General features: G+C 35.1%; 2 protein-coding genes across 6 annotated transcripts; one reads left to right on the top strand and one right to left on the bottom strand.

Annotated features, from left to right (window-relative positions):
• The first annotated feature begins 563 nt into the window (after positions 1-563).
• Positions 564-13,876, top strand: LOC306853706 (protein phosphatase Slingshot homolog 3-like). 4 transcript variants are annotated; one of them, XM_079391316.1, is made up of 16 exons: positions 564-762; positions 2,140-2,256; positions 3,389-3,426; positions 3,531-3,714; positions 5,393-5,508; positions 6,086-6,154; positions 6,593-6,658; positions 6,944-7,220; positions 8,484-8,612; positions 8,691-8,737; positions 8,896-9,042; positions 9,241-9,441; positions 10,408-10,567; positions 10,679-10,774; positions 11,453-11,548; positions 11,668-13,876. In XM_079391316.1, exons 2-16 carry the CDS (start codon positions 2,212-2,214, stop codon positions 11,800-11,802), a joined length of 1,806 nt encoding a protein of 601 aa, XP_079247442.1. In that variant the 5' UTR covers positions 564-762; positions 2,140-2,211; the 3' UTR covers positions 11,803-13,876. The 4 variants fall into 4 exon arrangements, with proteins under 4 accessions (XP_079247442.1, XP_079247440.1, XP_079247443.1 ...); XM_079391317.1 differs by lacking the exon at positions 564-762 and adding an exon at positions 822-921; XM_079391314.1 differs by having other exon boundaries at positions 8,484-8,737.
• Positions 13,877-15,040: 1,164 nt separating this feature from the next.
• LOC306853707 (large ribosomal subunit protein uL18m-like) lies at positions 15,041-17,147 on the bottom strand. 2 transcript variants are annotated; one of them, XM_079391318.1, is made up of 4 exons: positions 16,911-17,147; positions 16,078-16,246; positions 15,692-15,926; positions 15,041-15,600 (listed from the first exon to the last, which is right to left on the bottom strand). In XM_079391318.1, exons 1-4 carry the CDS (start codon positions 16,993-16,995, stop codon positions 15,529-15,531), a joined length of 561 nt encoding a protein of 186 aa, XP_079247444.1. In that variant the 5' UTR covers positions 16,996-17,147; the 3' UTR covers positions 15,041-15,528. The 2 variants fall into 2 exon arrangements, with proteins under 2 accessions (XP_079247444.1, XP_079247445.1); XM_079391319.1 differs by having other exon boundaries at positions 15,446-15,600; positions 16,078-16,776; positions 16,911-17,142.
• Between the last annotated feature and the right edge of the window lie 898 nt (positions 17,148-18,045).

Genomic DNA, 18,045 nt, shown 5'->3' with positions numbered 1-18,045 from the left:
CACTCAGATCATAGGATTGAGTCAGTTAGAAACACCAAGGTTTCACACAAAACAAGGGGAGTCCGCTTTTAGCTATTATGTTGCACAGTTGGAACCAGCTTCCAGAAGAGATCAGATGTGCAAAACATTTAAATCCAGACTCAAAACTCATCTGTTTAGCTGTGCATTTGTTGAATGAGCACTGTGCTATATATCCGAACTGACTGCACTGTACTTTCATTATCATTTTCCTTGTTTTTATTGTTGTGATTTATTTTAAATTAATTGTATATAATTTTTATCCGATTCAATGATCTATGCTAAGCTAAGATAAAAGTGTCAGGCCCGGTAAAACTCAACTGCTTAACTTTAGGAGAGTTGTAAAATTAGCCTATTTCCAAAGAAAGTGGAGTGTTCCTTTAAAGGCCTGACTTGAACATTGTTTATCCTTTATTTAGAGTGTAAATGGAGCAGTTAATCCATTTCTATAACCGTTTTCTAAAACATCATCCTCTGATTATCTAAATATGTCTCTGTCGCTTTAATAGACGAATTACTCCCATCATAGTCTGTAAAAAAAAGATCCGCCTCTTCCATTTAAGGGCACATTTACTTTTCTCGGCCGAGAATAAGTCTTCCTGGTTTCATGATATAGTAGCCTGCCTTCCCTTTAAATGGATTTTGGACCAATGCAAAAGTTGTGGTCATCGGATCAAAATAACTAACAGGATTTCTCGAGGAAGAATCAGTTAGGAGGCAATCCTTGTCGTTTCGCCGCATCAGGTAAGCGACCTCTCCATGTTTAATCCGCCCTCCTTTGCTTTTCTTAAGGAACTGGAAATGACCAACCTCGAGTCTGTTGTTGGTTAAAACACAGCTGTGTTAGAGCTAACTTACATAAGCATAAAGCATCAGCCTACAGACATATTAGCAGGATATTAGGTATGTGGCATACTTTATCGAGACATTTTTTAAGGCAGCGATGAAAATGAAAGATCTAACATGCTCGATGACAAGTTTGTCTTGTAAAACTGCAAATTCTTGAGCTGCGATATGATATGGCGAAGAAATACATGGCATGTCTCCATCTTAGACCGCAGAACCATTAGACTGGTTCATTTCACGTGATTTACTTGTGTTGGGAATTTATGGCACGTTACATTGTTACAATCCACTCTGGCGTTCTTTGAATTTTAAGACCTCAAAGCCACATTCATTTTGTTTAATATGTTTTGACGCCTAATAGATACTTGGCACACTATTCAGTTATTATTATTTTAATATTTGTATTCTCTCTTAAACGAGAATTTGTTCCCACTTTAGAGGTCTTGAAATTCTGACCTTAGATCTGAAATAATCTAATAATTAAAATCACACTACAGTGTCATATTTTAGGAAACATTAAAAAGTAATTGTATATTAAATTTAGTATTAATTGGTGCTGTCAAACGATTAATAGCATCCAAAATAAACGTTTTCGTTTACATAATATGAGGTGTATATTTATCATGTAGCCTATATATAAAAACAAACATGCATGTATATATTTAAGAAAAATGGTATATTTATATATTAAATATATTTGTATATAATAATATAAATATGTAAATATTTTCAATATATATACTGTGTGTGTGTATATATATATATATATATATATATATATATATATATATATATATAATAAACACAGTACACATACATGTATTATGTAAACAAACTTTAAAAAAGATAGAAAATAGATAGAAATATAGAAAATTATTATTTTATTTTCCAAATTTGCACAGAAGTTGTAGTGTTAAATAAAAGTTTCTTTCTAGGGTGAAACCCCATAGAAAATGAATGGAAAATAAAACCGCTTACAAATTTTGACCTTGAGGTTGATGATAAACACTTTCTGAAGGTTAAGCATCTCCTCTCTCTTAGTTCTTAAAATAAAATTGTGTATTTTTTTTTTAAATTAGTTTCAGGCCCTGCTTTGCACCCTTTTTGTAGAAAGGGCACATAGTTGGCTGAAATGTCTGTATGTTGTTGCAGATTCTGAGTCTGCTCTGTAGTAATTCAGTCTAGTTGCACTATAAATATATTTTAGTATTGCATTTTCAGATATAGTACCATTCATCAGTTTGTGTTATTTGTGTTTTATTCCTACTCAACCAGTAAACTTGCAAGCATTCTGTTGAGCTGCTCTGACTCGTCTGCCGGTGTTAAAGCAGGATAACCGGCTGTGGAATGGCTTTGCTGACCTTGCACAGAACGCCATCTGTTTCCACACCGGTGAGTTGTATTGTGCCTAATGAACATTTTCATTTCTAAAATGCTACAGAACACGATCTAAACGTTTTGCGTGTCAGTTGCAGTTCTCCACACATTCTTTCACCCTACTCTCACTCCCTCCATGTGTGTCGTTACTCTACACCTTTTTCTGTACACAAGTTTATGCATAATTAGGAGGAATGTCTTCTTGATAGCGCTCCAAACGCTTTCCAAATTTGCGGTGAATCTGAATATGAGAATCCATTCCATGCTGTTCCAAAAAAAGCCCCAGGATTATATGAGGATTCTGCTAAAGAGCCAAAATGCCTAACTTTTTTCTGCTGTTCTTGAGAGGTATTAGACAATGCCAAGTAATAGTTTTCTGTCTCTATTGGTTGACTGGTAGGCTTTGTATTTATTATATAACACAAGATTTCTTTTTCACCCATAACCTATGCAAACTATGTATCTTCTATAAAACGCTATGTTCAGACTATTTTGAGTGAAGTCTCACAGGAGCTTTAACCTAAAACCTCATTGCCCCTGCTCTCCACTCCCTCTCTTCTTTTTCTTCTTGTCTCTGTCTGGACACGTCAGTCACATAACAGGTAATGTTACAGTAATGTCTCCTCTTTCATTCCATAGAAGCACTGATAACAGCCTCTTTGGTGTCCTTCTCACTGTCTTCCTCTCTCACTCTATTTCTTTCTCTGTTTATCGTCTTGAGTATGAGCTTCCTCAGTGTCTTATCATACTGTCACTGCATTACAGCTGGCAATTTTGTCAAAACACCATGTCATTGTGTTTACGGGTTTCCTTTTTTCTAAATTCTTTTTTTTTTTTTTTTTACCCAGTCACTCATCTCAGAGTGAGTTATGGGTGAGAAAAAAGGTTAAAATGCCCTTTCCATGAGCAAGTTTTTATTAAGCTGTTTTGGAAAATAGCACTTACTGAGTCAGATGATCCAGAGGAGTCAAGCAAAATTTCCTGGTGTCTGTTTTCAATTAAGTGCATCACATAATCAATTCACCCACCACTCATTTTTAACATCACCATTCTCTGGACAAATCTTCAAATTTACAGAGTCTTAGAGTTATAATGTCCCGTAACTTCTAATTCAGTCTATTGTAATCGACTTAATTTTATTTTTAAGGATGAGCTTATTCCAAGAAGAGGAAGACTTCAGAAAAGGTGATTGTTTGTGATACAGCTTTAATCATGCACATGTATTTTAGTGTATATAGTGTTTCCTCCCGAAATGCGTAACTGATTCATTTTTTATTTTTGCACACCAGAGAAAGTTTCGCCCTGGTTAAGGGGGCAGTGCTCCTGGTGGAAGAGGGAGAGAGGGAGGGATTACATGAAGAAACCGTACCCTCTCTGTTAGGTCCTGGACAAGAAGCCCGAGCCTCTGACACTCAGTGCAGACATTTGCATGCAATGATTTCATTACTACGACCAGAAGACACAGTCAAACTGGTTAGGATTTCCTCAACACACTCTTGTTTTACTACACTGCCTTTTTATGCTCAGGGTCTCCAAATTAAACACAGCCTCTAGAAAATGACAAATGATTGGAAAATTCATGGATATGAAAATATCTCATGCATTTACACTATTTCTTGTCTGTTTGAGACTGATTAATGGAAGTGTTGTACTTACTGCCTGTGTATATTAGACACCCATGTTTTGCATATGCAACATCACAAGTTCTGCAATGTGGTTTTTGGAGACACTGTAGTTTGTTCCACCTTCTGCTATGCAGAAACAGATTTGTGTTGACTTTAAGAATACAGTTACACACAATATAGGGGTATGCGATATGATTATTTTTGATCGTGGATGATAAAAATGTCTCCACGATCTGCTTTTGAAAAAATATTGTATTATCGTGCTACAGCCCACATTCTATCAGTTACAGTTCTGGCACCGCAGTATCAATGTACTGTACAATGCCACATACATTCAGAGTTAACATTCACACGCTGGTCTGAGACTGACGCATGCTTTTTCTGAGCCCGTACACCCGAGGCATGCAAACTAAAAAGCCTGTCTAACAGCGCCTGATTACGCAACTAAGTTATCTTTTGAGCTAATACTGTCAAAACACACAAGGTTTATATACAGACTCAGTTGGTTATGTCTAAAATGAAAGTAAGCAGATGAGAGAAACGGATGCGTGCCTAGGGACAGAACTAAACATGCAGCCAACTGTCATTAAAGTTCATCCTAAAATTAAATATCTGTCATTTACTCACTCACATGTTGCCCCAAACCTGTATTAATACATTTGATAACAGGGGGGAAAAAAAAAAAACTATGTGAAGTCACTGTGGACCAGCAACCGTTTGGTTTTCCACATTCTTCAAAACAGCATGTATGTTCAGCAGAAGAATGAAACTCATCCAGGTTTAAAACTAATTTTGAGCGAGTAAATAAATGATGGTATAAATATGAAACACTATGACAGAATCGCCAGACAGATGACAGAATTTTTATTCTTTAATGTTAAAACAACAAAACACAAAGAGAAAAAAATAACTCTCTACTCTTGGCTGAAAAAAAATAATATTTACTTTAATAGGAATCAATCTATATAGTATTTTATTTTTATTTGTTCATTCAGTTTCTTGAATGCTCCTGCTAAATGTGCCTATTGTACCCGAAAATTAAACACTGTTTGTTTTATTTGTATATTATGTGTATTTGTAATGTGTATCTTTGTTCTTATTTTTTAATAACAAAGATAAAATAGACAGATTTTCATCTTCGCCCACTTTGGCCTAAATATCCACCATTCTTTTTTTATATTTTGTTACCTTGAAAGGCTTTGTCTTTATAATAGGGAAATTAGTTTGGCTGTATTGCTCAGACAAGATTAGTAAAACCAACATGACAAAGAATCGTGATAAAATTGTGATATTAAAAAAAAAAAAAAAAACGTGATATGATATTTTTGCCATATCGCCCACACTTAACACAATAACATTTACTAGGTAAATCTGTGTATTAAAAAAATACATGCATGGGTGCTGTGCTTGAATTATAATAACAGAAAAATCTCATTTTAATTGCTCAGTAATTTTAAATGATTCTAGTGAATTCTGTGTCTGATTCATTTACAATGCACCTGAATTTCCCTTTCTCCCTACCTCAGGCTGTGCGTTTGGAGTCAGTGAGCCCAGTCAGAGTGAGGTATTTGCTTATAGTCGGCACGCTTAACAAAAAACAGGAGAGTCTACTACTTGGCATGGACTTCCCAGGGTCAAACAGGTAGCACGTCTTTATAAACTAAATGAAGTCATCATCAACAGCTTTTATTTCATCAAAGATAAATCTGAAAATATTCAATTTTATTTGGAACATACCTATTACATATTTGTATATCTGTTGTTTTATAGACTAAGTACTGTTGCATTTGTCATAAGATCTGTTCACAAACACAACTGAATCAAGGAGAGTGTTTTTATTTTTAACATTCTACTTTTTTGGAAATGGAATGTGCAGTTATTTTAGTTGCAGTTTTAAAGGGATTGTTCAACCAAAAATGACATTTGTGTCATCATACTGCTTTTCATTCTAAGCCTGCAATACTCTTATTTCCTCTGTGAAACATAAAATAAGTTATTTTGAATAATGTTGGTAGCCATTGAGTTTTTTTTGTGTAGACAAAAAATGCAGACATTTCTTAAAATATATTTTAGACATGAAAAATATTTCTTTTATATTTGTTTTATGTTTTCATTTGAGGTGAACTATCTCTTTAAATATAAACTTTTAGCAAATTTTAAATAAAATTGCAGAATATTACAGTAAGCCTGTCAAGAAACTCTCTCTTTATCTTCCTCAGTGATGTGTGCACTATTGGACTTGTGTTGCCAATATGGAGTGACACACAGGTTTATCTTGATGGAGATGGGTAAGAACATACGACTCAACTAATCAAGTGCAAACATATGATGATGATGATGATGATAGCAGGGAAAGGAAAAACAGCAAAAGTGTTTGTTTGATTTTAGTACTATATGGAGGAATCTTGATATCATTATCTTATCATCAAAGTCAATTCTCGCACACGGTTTTAATGCGGTTTGTAAATTGAAGGGAGCTCAAGTACAAAGGTTTTGCTTCTTTAGAAAAATAGAAAACAGTCAACACTAAACAAAATATAACTGAACTGAATGTAAAATTAAAAAAAGTAAATAACATTTGAAACAAAATAGAACTGTGCGTGGGTTGAATGGAAAAGTTTCCACTTTATAGTTTCTGCACAGCTCTGCAGAACTTTAGACACTGTTAAAGCCTCAGCCCCAGAGTTCTGCTTTTCTGACAGCTTGTTTCTTTCGTTCTCTTACAGAGGGTTCAGTGTGACATCTGCAGAAGCGACACGGATCTTTAAGCCCGTGTCCATTCAGACGATGTGGTAAGTTTTAAAGCAGGAAATGCTGAGGAAACACAGAATTTCCTCAATCGTCAACGGCATGCAGTGTGACTTTGGTCTTGCGGTCTTCACACACTTAAATCTTTGTTTTCAGTTGTAATGCTATTTTGCTATTTGTCTTTAATCTGGTCCTTAGTCAGTTACATGTACCCTGTTCGACATCTGCCTGAAGCTTCCAAGTTAGCTCTGTGACTTGTAAATGTGTTTGTGGTTTGTCGAGTGCTTGTTCACAGCACTCTCTTGTATGTGACTCTCACTTTGCTCAAGGTCAGTGTTGCAGGCGCTGCATGGATGCTGTGAACGGGCCGTGCGTGGGGCTGTCATACCAGGCTGCGGGCTGGAGTGGGCACAACATTACAGAGAGAACATTGAATCTGACCAGCACTGCCTTAATGAATGGGGGGCCATGACTGGCCTGGAGTCGGTCAGGAGGGACACCGGAGCACGTTCATCGTCGAATCGGGAGTCAGTGGAGAAGGAGATCAAAGCCCAACTTCGAGATATCATGAGGACTGAGGACTTGGAAAACATTACCTCAAAGCAGGTAAAATGAAAGAGTCTGGCTTTACTCTGCTTTTCAAGCAATGTCCCACAACGTCACCAAGCTCTTCCCTCTAGTCACCTATAGACCACTTTTCATGATCCAGTCAGTTCCTGATGGATAATGGACTTCATGTTTACTTTAAGACAATATGTGTGCAAATATCATCTGCACTTTGAAAAAAGAATACAGGTTAAACACCTGTTAAAAGTCAGTACAGAAAAGTCCTTGACATTACATTACAGTACATTTTGCTGTATTTTTTTTTTTTCCCAGTATGTTATGATTTGTTAACTTTTTGCATTTGTATGCAACAAGTTTTTTTTAAACAGTTGTGGGTTTGCTGCCATCCTTCCATAACAGGCACTTTGCAAAGCCAGTATAGCATTCCAACAGGTTGCAAAACATTTCACAGTTTTCATGTTTTTGCAGCTTATTTTCAGTAAGTGGTCTGTGTTGACTGAATATAAGGTGTCATATTAAATAAATTCAAAGTACACTTTTTTTATATATATATATATATATATATATATATATATAAAAAATTATAATATTTATTTATTTTTTGAAAGAATTGTCTATGGTCACCATCTACTTCACAAATACAGTAAAATATTAATCTTGTGAAACTGTGAAATTGCTACAATTTTAAATAGCTGCATTCTATTTGAATATATTTTAAAAAATATAATTTTATTCTTGGCAAAGCTGAATTTTCAGTAGCCAGTACTCCAGTCTTAGTGTCACATGATCCTTCAGAAATCATTCTGTTATGCTGATTTGCTGCTCAAGGAACTTGTTTTTTTTTTTTTGAGCATTCTAGAAAATTCTAAAGAACAGCATTTTTTTTTTTTTCTTTTTTTTTTATTATTATTATTATAAATGCTTTTACTGTCACTTTGATGCATTAAATGTGCCCCTGCTGAATAAAAATATTAATTTCTTTCAAAGAAAAAAAACTAAAAACCTTGACTGATCCCAGACATTTGAACAGTAGTGCAAGCCTGAGAACACGCCTTTTAAAGACTCCTCTTCTAGAACTTACTCAAAGTTAATGTGCCTGGGCTTGTTGTCTTATCCAGAGAATCTTTGTGGTATGAACATCAGCAGGATTCAGGCAATCATTTACTGAGAAGCTTGATTTGATGCTTGTAAGCGTTGAAAACCATGTGACTTGCCATTTTAATGTGATTTGTATCCCAAACCCATGATCGTGGAGTTCCTAGCACCATACAGTTGAGCTACAGTCATTCTTTCTGTTTGTAGGTGCGAACAGCCATGGAGTCCAGAATAGGCATAGACATGAAGGACTACAAAGAGTATATTGACAATGAGATGATGGTCACAATGGCACAGATGGACAACCCTTCCAGAATCTTGGACTACCTTTACTTGGTGAATGTTGACATTTGTCTTGTCTGCTATACTGTTGGAAATATACTGTCATTTACTTGTCCTTTTTTTCCCATAAAGGGTTCTGAATGGAATGCTGCCAACTTTGAAGAACTACAGAAGAACAAGTATACAAATTAAATTTAATTATGATCATAATTATTAAATATAATTTAATACTTGTTTTTTTAAGGGTCTAATTAATATAATAATTGAAAAGTTGTCCTTTTAAATTAATATTTTCTGCAGCAGACAAATAAAAATAACTATTTTTTGTTTTTGGTAGTGTGGGCTACATCCTGAATGTTACCATGGAGATTGACAACTTTTTCCCAGAATCCTTCACCTATATGAATATTAGAGTTTACGATGTGGAAGCGACCGACCTACTCTCATACTGGAACAACACATACATGTTCATCAGTAAAGCAAGGTGCTCAACACACACACACACACACTCCTCTTAGTTTTTGTGTTTGCAGTCTGCCTACACTGACTCTTAAATGCATTGGTTTATATTTAAGCACACATGCAGTATGGTGTACTTATCCCCTATGAAAAATATTGTCTTTTTTGCTCTGTCTCATTCTAATATATTATGTGTCATTGTTTCGTACTGATGATGATACAGGAAGAGTGGACAGGCCATACTGGTACATTGTAAGATGGGCGTCTCTCGCTCTGCCTCCACAGTAATTGCTTACCTGATGAAGCAGCAGGGCTGGACATTAGACCATGCCCTCAACCATGTGAGAGAAAGACGGTCTATAGTGCAGCCCAATGAAGGGTTCCTCAAACAGCTGCATACATACAGCGGCATCCTCAGTGCCAGGTGACATGCACTCTCATAATGGTGCTGTTCTTCATACTTTCACTAACAAGCATTCACACAGAAATACTGACATTTTTCCACTTGTGTAGTATCTCAATGGATGTTCAGGTACAGACAAGTCAAGTCAAGTCTGGTGTATTGTTCAACTATGTGTGTACATGAGGGAACTGAATAGCGCAGATACACAAACTCATCTCAAACAGTCAAAAGTACAGTAAAACAGTAATATTATGAAATATTACAATTTAAAAACTGTTTTAATATATATTTTGAAATGTAATTTCCTTCTGCGATGGCCAAGCTTTTTAGCAGTTATTACTTCAGTCTTCAGTGTCACATGATCCTTCACAAATCATTCTTATATGCTATTTCCTGCTTAGGAATTATACTTTTGTCATCAGGATACATTTCAAAAGCAGCAATAAACAGCATTTTGTTTGAAATATAAATATTTTATGACTTTTATTTAGCAAGGATGCACTGAATTAATCAAAAGTATTAATTTCTTTCAAAAGAAATCTCACTGACCCCTAACTACTGCATTTCATTGAACGGTAGTGTATGTATTAGCAAGCTTTCTGAAATACTATATTCTGGTTGGTCAGCTGCAGCATAAACTGTTTACTACAATTATATTTAAATAATAGACTACCAATATATGTATAAAATACACATTCATAGACACAAATAGTTAAATGGCAACTTTCTGCAGCATATTGTGTGCAGAAGAAAACATTACCAAAATGTATTGGAAGTATTGTCAGCTGCTGTCTCTTTCTTGACTCATTTAGTTGGGCTGTCAAGACATTTTTACACAGAATTGGCCAAAACTGGATAAAAATCGGTGATGAATTAAAACCACTCGCAGAATTAAATACATTTTTGTTTCATATACTATTTAAAAGCAGAACACTTTTCAGTAACAAGGGCTGAATTTCATTCCAAACTTCACATTGTATCATGCAGTAAGCAGCGCCACAGTGCTCTCTGGAGGAGGAAGTCCAAGCCAGAAGTCCGCCAGCCATCTGACCACAACGAAGCAGCTACAGGGAGTGAACATGAGCAGAAAGAGGAAGGCTCAGAGAGCCCAGAAGAGGAAAGCAGTTATGAGGAGGAGGATACAGATGTAGGAAAATGTCATATAACATTCGATTTTGATTTATCTCAGTATCTCTGAGTTTCCAAATTAGTTGTACCAAAAAGTATATGTTTATTTCTATGCCTCTGTAATTCTCAGGTCTTTGATGAGCAGTTGGATGAGAGTGTTCCTGACACGACTGGGGCAGATACAGCTACATCCAACCCACTGATTACTGTACAAGAAAGTGATAAGGTTAGAGCTCTGAGGCCGACAATTTAAATTCATTACGCTTGACCATTTTTAAGGCCTTCCAGATGTTAATGTGGTTTTCTTTATTATTGCACCATCCTGCATCATATTTGCTGAATGAAATCCAATACTTGTTTCTACTTCTGGGCTGCTGGTTCCAAAATATAGTGCATGTTTTTCTCTACCACATTACACTTTCTCATGGCATATCAATTGGCATTGCATTTGCATGGGTGAAGAAGTCTTGAATTATCCCTTAATTAGCAGAAAACCTGCCACAAAGACATGATTCCTATCTTCCTCTGAGACTGGTTACAACTACTTGTTCAGGTCTCAGCTGATTTCCACATGTATGAATGATTCTGAAGATATTATTTTATGCTTTATCCTGATTTCAAGGTTAGAAATTATGGCCAGTGTCGGAAGAAAATGCAAACGTGACCAGAATGTTTTCTGAATCTATACATGCGTCTATTAAAAGAGATCTTGCTTTATGATTAAAAACTGTACATGGAAAGTTTTTATTGATATTTTTGAACTCCACGTCAAATTTGGTAATATTAGGCCTTTTTGGAAAATTAGCTGAATTAATTTTTTTCAGGATGCAGGGTGTATTTTAAATAATGGTTTGTGTTTTTGTGAAGCAGTTTTTTTTAAATGTTTGCAAAACTTTAACCCTAGGTGTCATCTAGCCCCAGCAGAAGTGGCAGGATGGATTTGTTCTCTCTTATGCAGTCTATTCAGCTTGACGATGAGGACAGAGGCCTAGATAATGAGGTGAGGAAAAGAAAGTCTTGGTTGGAATGCAAAACTGATTGATAAAGATATATTAAAAAATCAAGTGAAACGCATGCAAACAAGCATTAACTGAAGAACTCCTGTTGTTTATCTGTCAGAGATTTTCTCCTGCACAACGAAGGCGGAGTCATGGAAGAAGAGGCTTGACTTATCAGAGAGCGCATGTTGATGTTTCTCCTGAACCAAGCAGCAGGCAGTCACAGAACACAAGCCAGGACGAAGCTGGTCTCTGAAGCACTTTAACAAAGGGGCTGTGTTAAGAAATATGGAGAGAGGAATATTAAAAGTTTAAAGGTGAGGAAAAAGAACACAAACAGCGATGCTAATATACGAGACACTCTTCCACAAGTCTTATCTTGATTGTATCATTCCAAGTTCTTTGAGGGGTCATTGCAGATTAAAATTAGGGAATTTATTCATATAGTTGCTGTATTGAGGCTCATTTAGGTAATTTCACTTCGAGGCAACACATAAAAACACATGGTTACATATCAATGGATATCTCACAAATTTTTCCCTCACCTGTCCATCTAGCCCAAAACGCATAAACTGTGTCAGTTTAGGTGGATTGTTGAAAAAAAAAAAAAAAAATTGGCCCCTCTTAACAAGTGAGTATTGATAACGGAACTGTTTTCCTCAGAGCATTATTATTTAAAATGACACATTGTGCCTTTTGAAATCTCTGTATCCTTTGCACCTTCATCCTGAGCCATAAAATTCAGTTTACTTCACAGATTTTAATATGGTATTATAGTATTTCTCTATGGCTGTTATCTCTCATGTCATCATTATACAGAAACATGAACTATTCCTCTTGATAGCATTGTTTCATGTTGTTTTTAAGAAATGAATATGAGAGTGATTCACTATTTTTAGGAGTCCTATGCAATAAATCTACTAAATAGCTGTTTCTTCATGAATGTGAAGCTTTATGCTGCCTCTGTGGAGATCAGTAGGTGAAAAAGTGTAAAGAAAGCAATCAAGGATTTAAACTTTTTATTATTTCATGTATACTACCATTCAAAACTTTGGGGTCCGTAAGAAATCAGTGCTTTTTATTCAGCAAGGATGCATTAAATTGATTGAAAGTGACATTTATAACATTTCAAATAAGTGCCGTTTCTTAACTTTCTATAAAAATGTATAACGGTACCATAATAATGTTAGCATAATAATAAGAAATGTTTTTGAGCACCAAATCAGCATATTACAATTTCTAAAATATCATGTGACACTAAAGACTGGAATAATGGCTGCTGGAAATTCAGCTTTGCCATTTCAGAGATAAATTACTTTTTAATATATATTTAACTAGAAACCAGTTATTTTGTATTGCAATAATATTTTACAGCATTACTGTTTTTACTGTATTTTTATCAAATAAATGCAGCCTTGGTAAGCATGGGAGACTTCAAAAACAAAATCTTACCGGCTCCAAACTTATGAATGGTGGAGTAGTTTCTAGACAGTGATGTAGCTACTCATGCTATATCATATGTTTTTAACACTTGGCGCTATTTTCACATTTTTTTTTTTTAATTAAGCAGATGCTGTTTGATATTTGTTTTAACCTGTACAGTATGCAGGAAACGACAACCTGAGAATTTTCATAAAAAATGTGCCAGTTATTTAACCGTCTCTGCTGTTTCAATCATTCTGCATGATGGTTCGGTGCCTTTAGTTGATTAGAGGTGGACCAAAATAACTACATTTGTTGGTTTTAATATTCGTGCAGTTAAAACTAACACAATTAACTCCTACATAATACATGTCTTTAGCCCCAGGGGTGGTTGATTTGTGTCTTTGCATGATGTCTCAAGTATCAGATTGTATGCATGCTGTGTGCCTGTCTTTGTAAAGCATGAGTCCTGTATGTATAAAGTATAGCTATACAATCTGCTGTAAAACATTTGAAATGTGTATAGTCATTGCACAAAGTGCCAATGTTGTGAAACCAAAGTTATGTTGTGGAATGTTTCTAGTATTGAGGCACCACTGGTTTTGCAGTTATTTTCCACGAGAATGTCTTAAGTTATGTGTATTAGAGATAGATGATGACCTACAGCCTTCAAAATGCTGATTTTCCTCACCTAATGTATAATGTGCCATGCCTTATCAACTTCAAAAACAGTGATACGTTTTATTATTATGTAACTCACATTTCCATTGTTGGTATCAGGTGGTGTTAAATATCAAGTCAAGGTTGCTGTTGCTTTTTCTATTTATGACTGATCTGAATATGTATCTTTTTAATTTGATATACAAAGTTGTCTGTGCTATAAAAATTAAAATGAATTTATAACGGGGGATTGAGAAATATCTAATGGAAACTCTCATTGATTGTTTGTGTATAATGTAGAGTGTTTCAGGTTGTAAGATATTCCTATTCTTAATAATGCTACTGTAAAATTGTGTAAGTGTGTGTACATATGTATACTCACATGTACATATATGAAAATTCATATATATATATGCTAATGTGCTTTACATATATTACTGGAAATGTGTCTTTACTAAAATTTCAACTACAGCAACGAGGCTGAACACAGCAATACTAAATTATTTGGCCAGATAAACAGGGCATAAATGTGACCCTGGACCACAAAACCAGTCTTAAGTCACTGGGGTGTATTTGTAGCAATAGCCAGAAACATATTGTATGGGTCAAAATTATCGAGGTTGATTTTATGCCAAAGTAGATCATGTTCAATGAAGATATTTAGTCAATTTCTTACCATAACTATAGCAAAACTTCATTTTTGTTTAGTAATATGAACTTCATTTGGACAACTTTAAAGGCGATTTTCTCAATATTTTGATTTTTCTTTTTTTGCACCCTCGGATTCCAAATTTTCAAATAGTTGTATCTCGGCCAAATATTGTCCGATCCTAACAAACCATACATCAATGGAAAGCTTATTATTCACTATTTATTTAGATGTATAAATCTCAATTTTGAAAAATTGACACTTAAGACCGGTTTTGTGGTCCAGGGTCACACATTATATATTACAGCTAAACAATAATGTATGTGCAGTGGACTGATTAAAAATCAAGCCAATACAACTGTATCAATCTTGACTAACAGAGAGATTAACTCTTTGTTAGTCAAATGGATTGCAGAATTGTAGTGCAAAATTTGTTGAAACAATATTTTATGTAATAAATATGTATTTTAATAAAGTACCAAAGTGGGGCCACTACTAACTCATATAACTACTGGGGTATACAGACTACTGTTCAAATGTGTAGGGTCAGTAAGTTATTTATTAAATATTCTTGAAAGAAGTCTTATTTGATAAGAATAAAGCAAAAACAGTATTATTAACATTAACAGTAAATACTATTGCAAATTAACTGGTTTCTATTTTAATATATTTTCAGCAGCCATTACTCCAGTCTTCATTGTCAAATGATCCTTCAGAATTCATTCTAATATACTGATTTGGTGCTTAAGAAACATTTCTTTTCAATGGCGAAAAGTCCTGTTTAATATTTTTGTGGAAACCATAGGATTCGTTGAGGAATAGAAAACTTTTACCTTTTTATTTTTGTCCTATTACAAATGTATATATTCTCTTTTGATCCTGCTGAAGAAAATCATTCTGGCCCCATTTTTTTTTTTTTTTTTTTGCACAGTAGTGTCATTTACAACAAAATATTGTGTCTCTTTTCTTGCCTGAAACACATCAGGAAAAGAATTTGAAGAACTTTACAAATACTTTTAAAAAGTAACTGAAACATCTTTAGTTTACAAAAATCATGTTTGAATCAAACTGAAAATCATTTCACTGTCAAACCAAAGACTTGTATCCCAATAATCAAATTACTACAATGTGTTGAGGACCCTTCTGTACTCGACTCAATACACAGTTTGAATGTGAGAATATTTATATTTACAGACAAAAGCCACATTTCAGAACAGTAAAAATAATAAAAAAAAAAAGAGCTGCTGCAGCTCAAATGAATTTTCGCCTTGGTTCACCAAGCATGACGCCACCCTCTTTCATGGCTGTCCAGAATGTCTGATTCTGCAGAGGGAAAAAATAGCATGAATTAGTCTGCGCATTTCCACAATTAATGTATAATACCTAAAAAGTATTGAAAAAAAAAAAACCTCACCGACTCTGATCGAAACTTCCACGGTACCTCTCGATAAACAATGCATGTGATGCCTGCTTCACGACACCGCTGAGCAAGCACCTCACCTACGGCACGACAAGCTGCTACAGAGCGTGTGGAGCCCAGCTCACGCTTCAATGCCCACTCCTTCGTGGAGCAGGACAGCACTGGATCTACTGAGTCACTTGAGTACACCTCAGCTGTGATGTGATGCTGTGTGCGTCTGAACACCAACCTGAGGGAGGAACAGCATAGAACAAAATAGCATCAGTTCAATATTGTTTTTCTATCTGGAAAAGGCTTTTAAGATTAGAGCCGTGCTCAGCAAAACTTTGTAGATGTTTTAGTATTCACATCTAGCTCTAATCCTTGGAATGCTTACAAACCTGTGATAATATTGTCTAGAAGGCCACACTGTAGCCCAGCCTCGATCCTTCACTGCCAAGGCCATCTGTTCCAGGTTTCTTGGGTTTCGGTTAACAAATGTTTTATTGATGGCTTCATTATCACTAATCACTGGTTCTGGCTCAGGTGCTGTCTGACTGTATTTCCGAGCTGGTGGGAAGAGACACATCATAAATATTGTTTATGAATTAAATCTACAGATCCCTCGAGAGATTTCAACCACATGATGCTGTTGTATCGGTGTTAAAATAGATCAGTCTCTAATTTTAAGTGCAGACTATTTGAGTTTATTATTATTATGGATTTTTTTTATACACACAACTGTATGTGTGTGTGGGGGGGCTGTTCAATGTGAAAAAAAAATTATAATATATTTTTTTAAATTAACTATTTCTGTCAATCAAATTATAATAATGATGACCACAACACCTTCGCACAAAAGGTCAAATTTTCTTAAAATAATAAGAGCGTTTTCAATTATGTGTTATATTACATTATATGTTAGATATAAATTTAGCTGGTTAAAAAAAAAAAAAAAAAGTATTTGAGTGGGGAAATTCTTGAAATAGTTCAGCATAAGTAAATGAGTCTTTTTGATAAACGGGATGAATCAAAATCATATTAATATTAAATCAGTTGTTTTCATTTCTTGTTACTTCAGGTCCAAAACAGATTGTTCTCTGAGATTAGAAAAAACAAACAAACAGATACTCATTATAGAGGGCAAATAGTGTATCTACTGCTTTAAACTCGTTCTGTGCCGCCCGTATTAATGTAAACACATGCAGCAGAGAGGAAAAGATCTGTAACTTACATGATTGACAGTGACTCCACGCCGCTGCAGCCGTAGATCTCTGACATTGACCCAGCAGCGTGCGGACACCACTGAACAAAGCCATTGCAATGCTGTACAAAATACCTTTAATTCTGGTGACAAATTATAGTTGTTGTTACAGTACAAACGGAGACAGCATGACCCTTCGTATATTATTTAAACGATTTGAGCACTTTCTAGTGCGCAGCCATGTTGATGTCACACTAAAACTGTTCCGTGTTTCCGAGAAAAAGTTTGGAGTTCACATGGGTTCCGCTTAGAAATCCTTCAAAATAATGAAAATGATAACATTTTTAATAAAAATAAATAAATAAGAAGGATACTTAAGGTATTTAATGAAACATTCTTTAAGATTATTAAAATGGCAGCGTAATCAGATATTATTATGCTGTCCACAAGATGGCACAAGTACACTTCATTCAAGTAAAGAAACCCGCTACATCACTAAAGTAATAAAAAGTGCCATCGTGGATTTTTGTCCACGTATTATGGTAGTAAATAAAATTACATAAAAGTAAGGTGAAATCAAGGTTTAGTAGGCCTACAGTCACAGGACTGCGCACCCTGCTAAAAAACAAACAATAGAAACCATCACAGAAAGTCCAATGGTTTCCATTAAAATACCATTATGAACCATTAGCTTTTTCAAGTGAAACCATTACAAAATTCCTTTTGGTAGTGTGTTTTGGGCATTTTCCCAATAGGATTTAACATCCCACCAATATCCATCACATATCAGTAGACACCATTATAGTTTCCATTAAGACCAATACAATTCCCATTATAACCATTAAATCCATTACATTTTCTATTGTGTTTTGGGCAGGGTTCTATTGTTCTTTTCAGCAGGATTAATAAGGCTTCTTCGTTAGTTTAATTTGTGATGAACCGTGTGAATCAACATACTGCTGGTGAAGTTAATTTAAAACATATCCAATAGTTCAAATGAAACGGTATTTTTATCTCACAATCTCCAGCTTATTACAGCCCACTCCTACATTTTCAGGCAGCGGTGGGCTCACCTCTGGACATTAAGGGATTTTCTGCATGGCTTGCCATTTTAATTTGGCCAGTTTGTTTGTGCTGCACTTTCAGAATGCTGTGAAGAGGCTGT

This window comes from Barbus barbus (assembly GCF_936440315.1).
Source record: "Barbus barbus genome assembly, chromosome: 33".
NCBI classification, from domain to species: Eukaryota; Metazoa; Chordata; class Actinopteri; order Cypriniformes; family Cyprinidae; genus Barbus; species Barbus barbus.
This window is presented reverse-complemented; position numbering and strand designations above follow the sequence as displayed.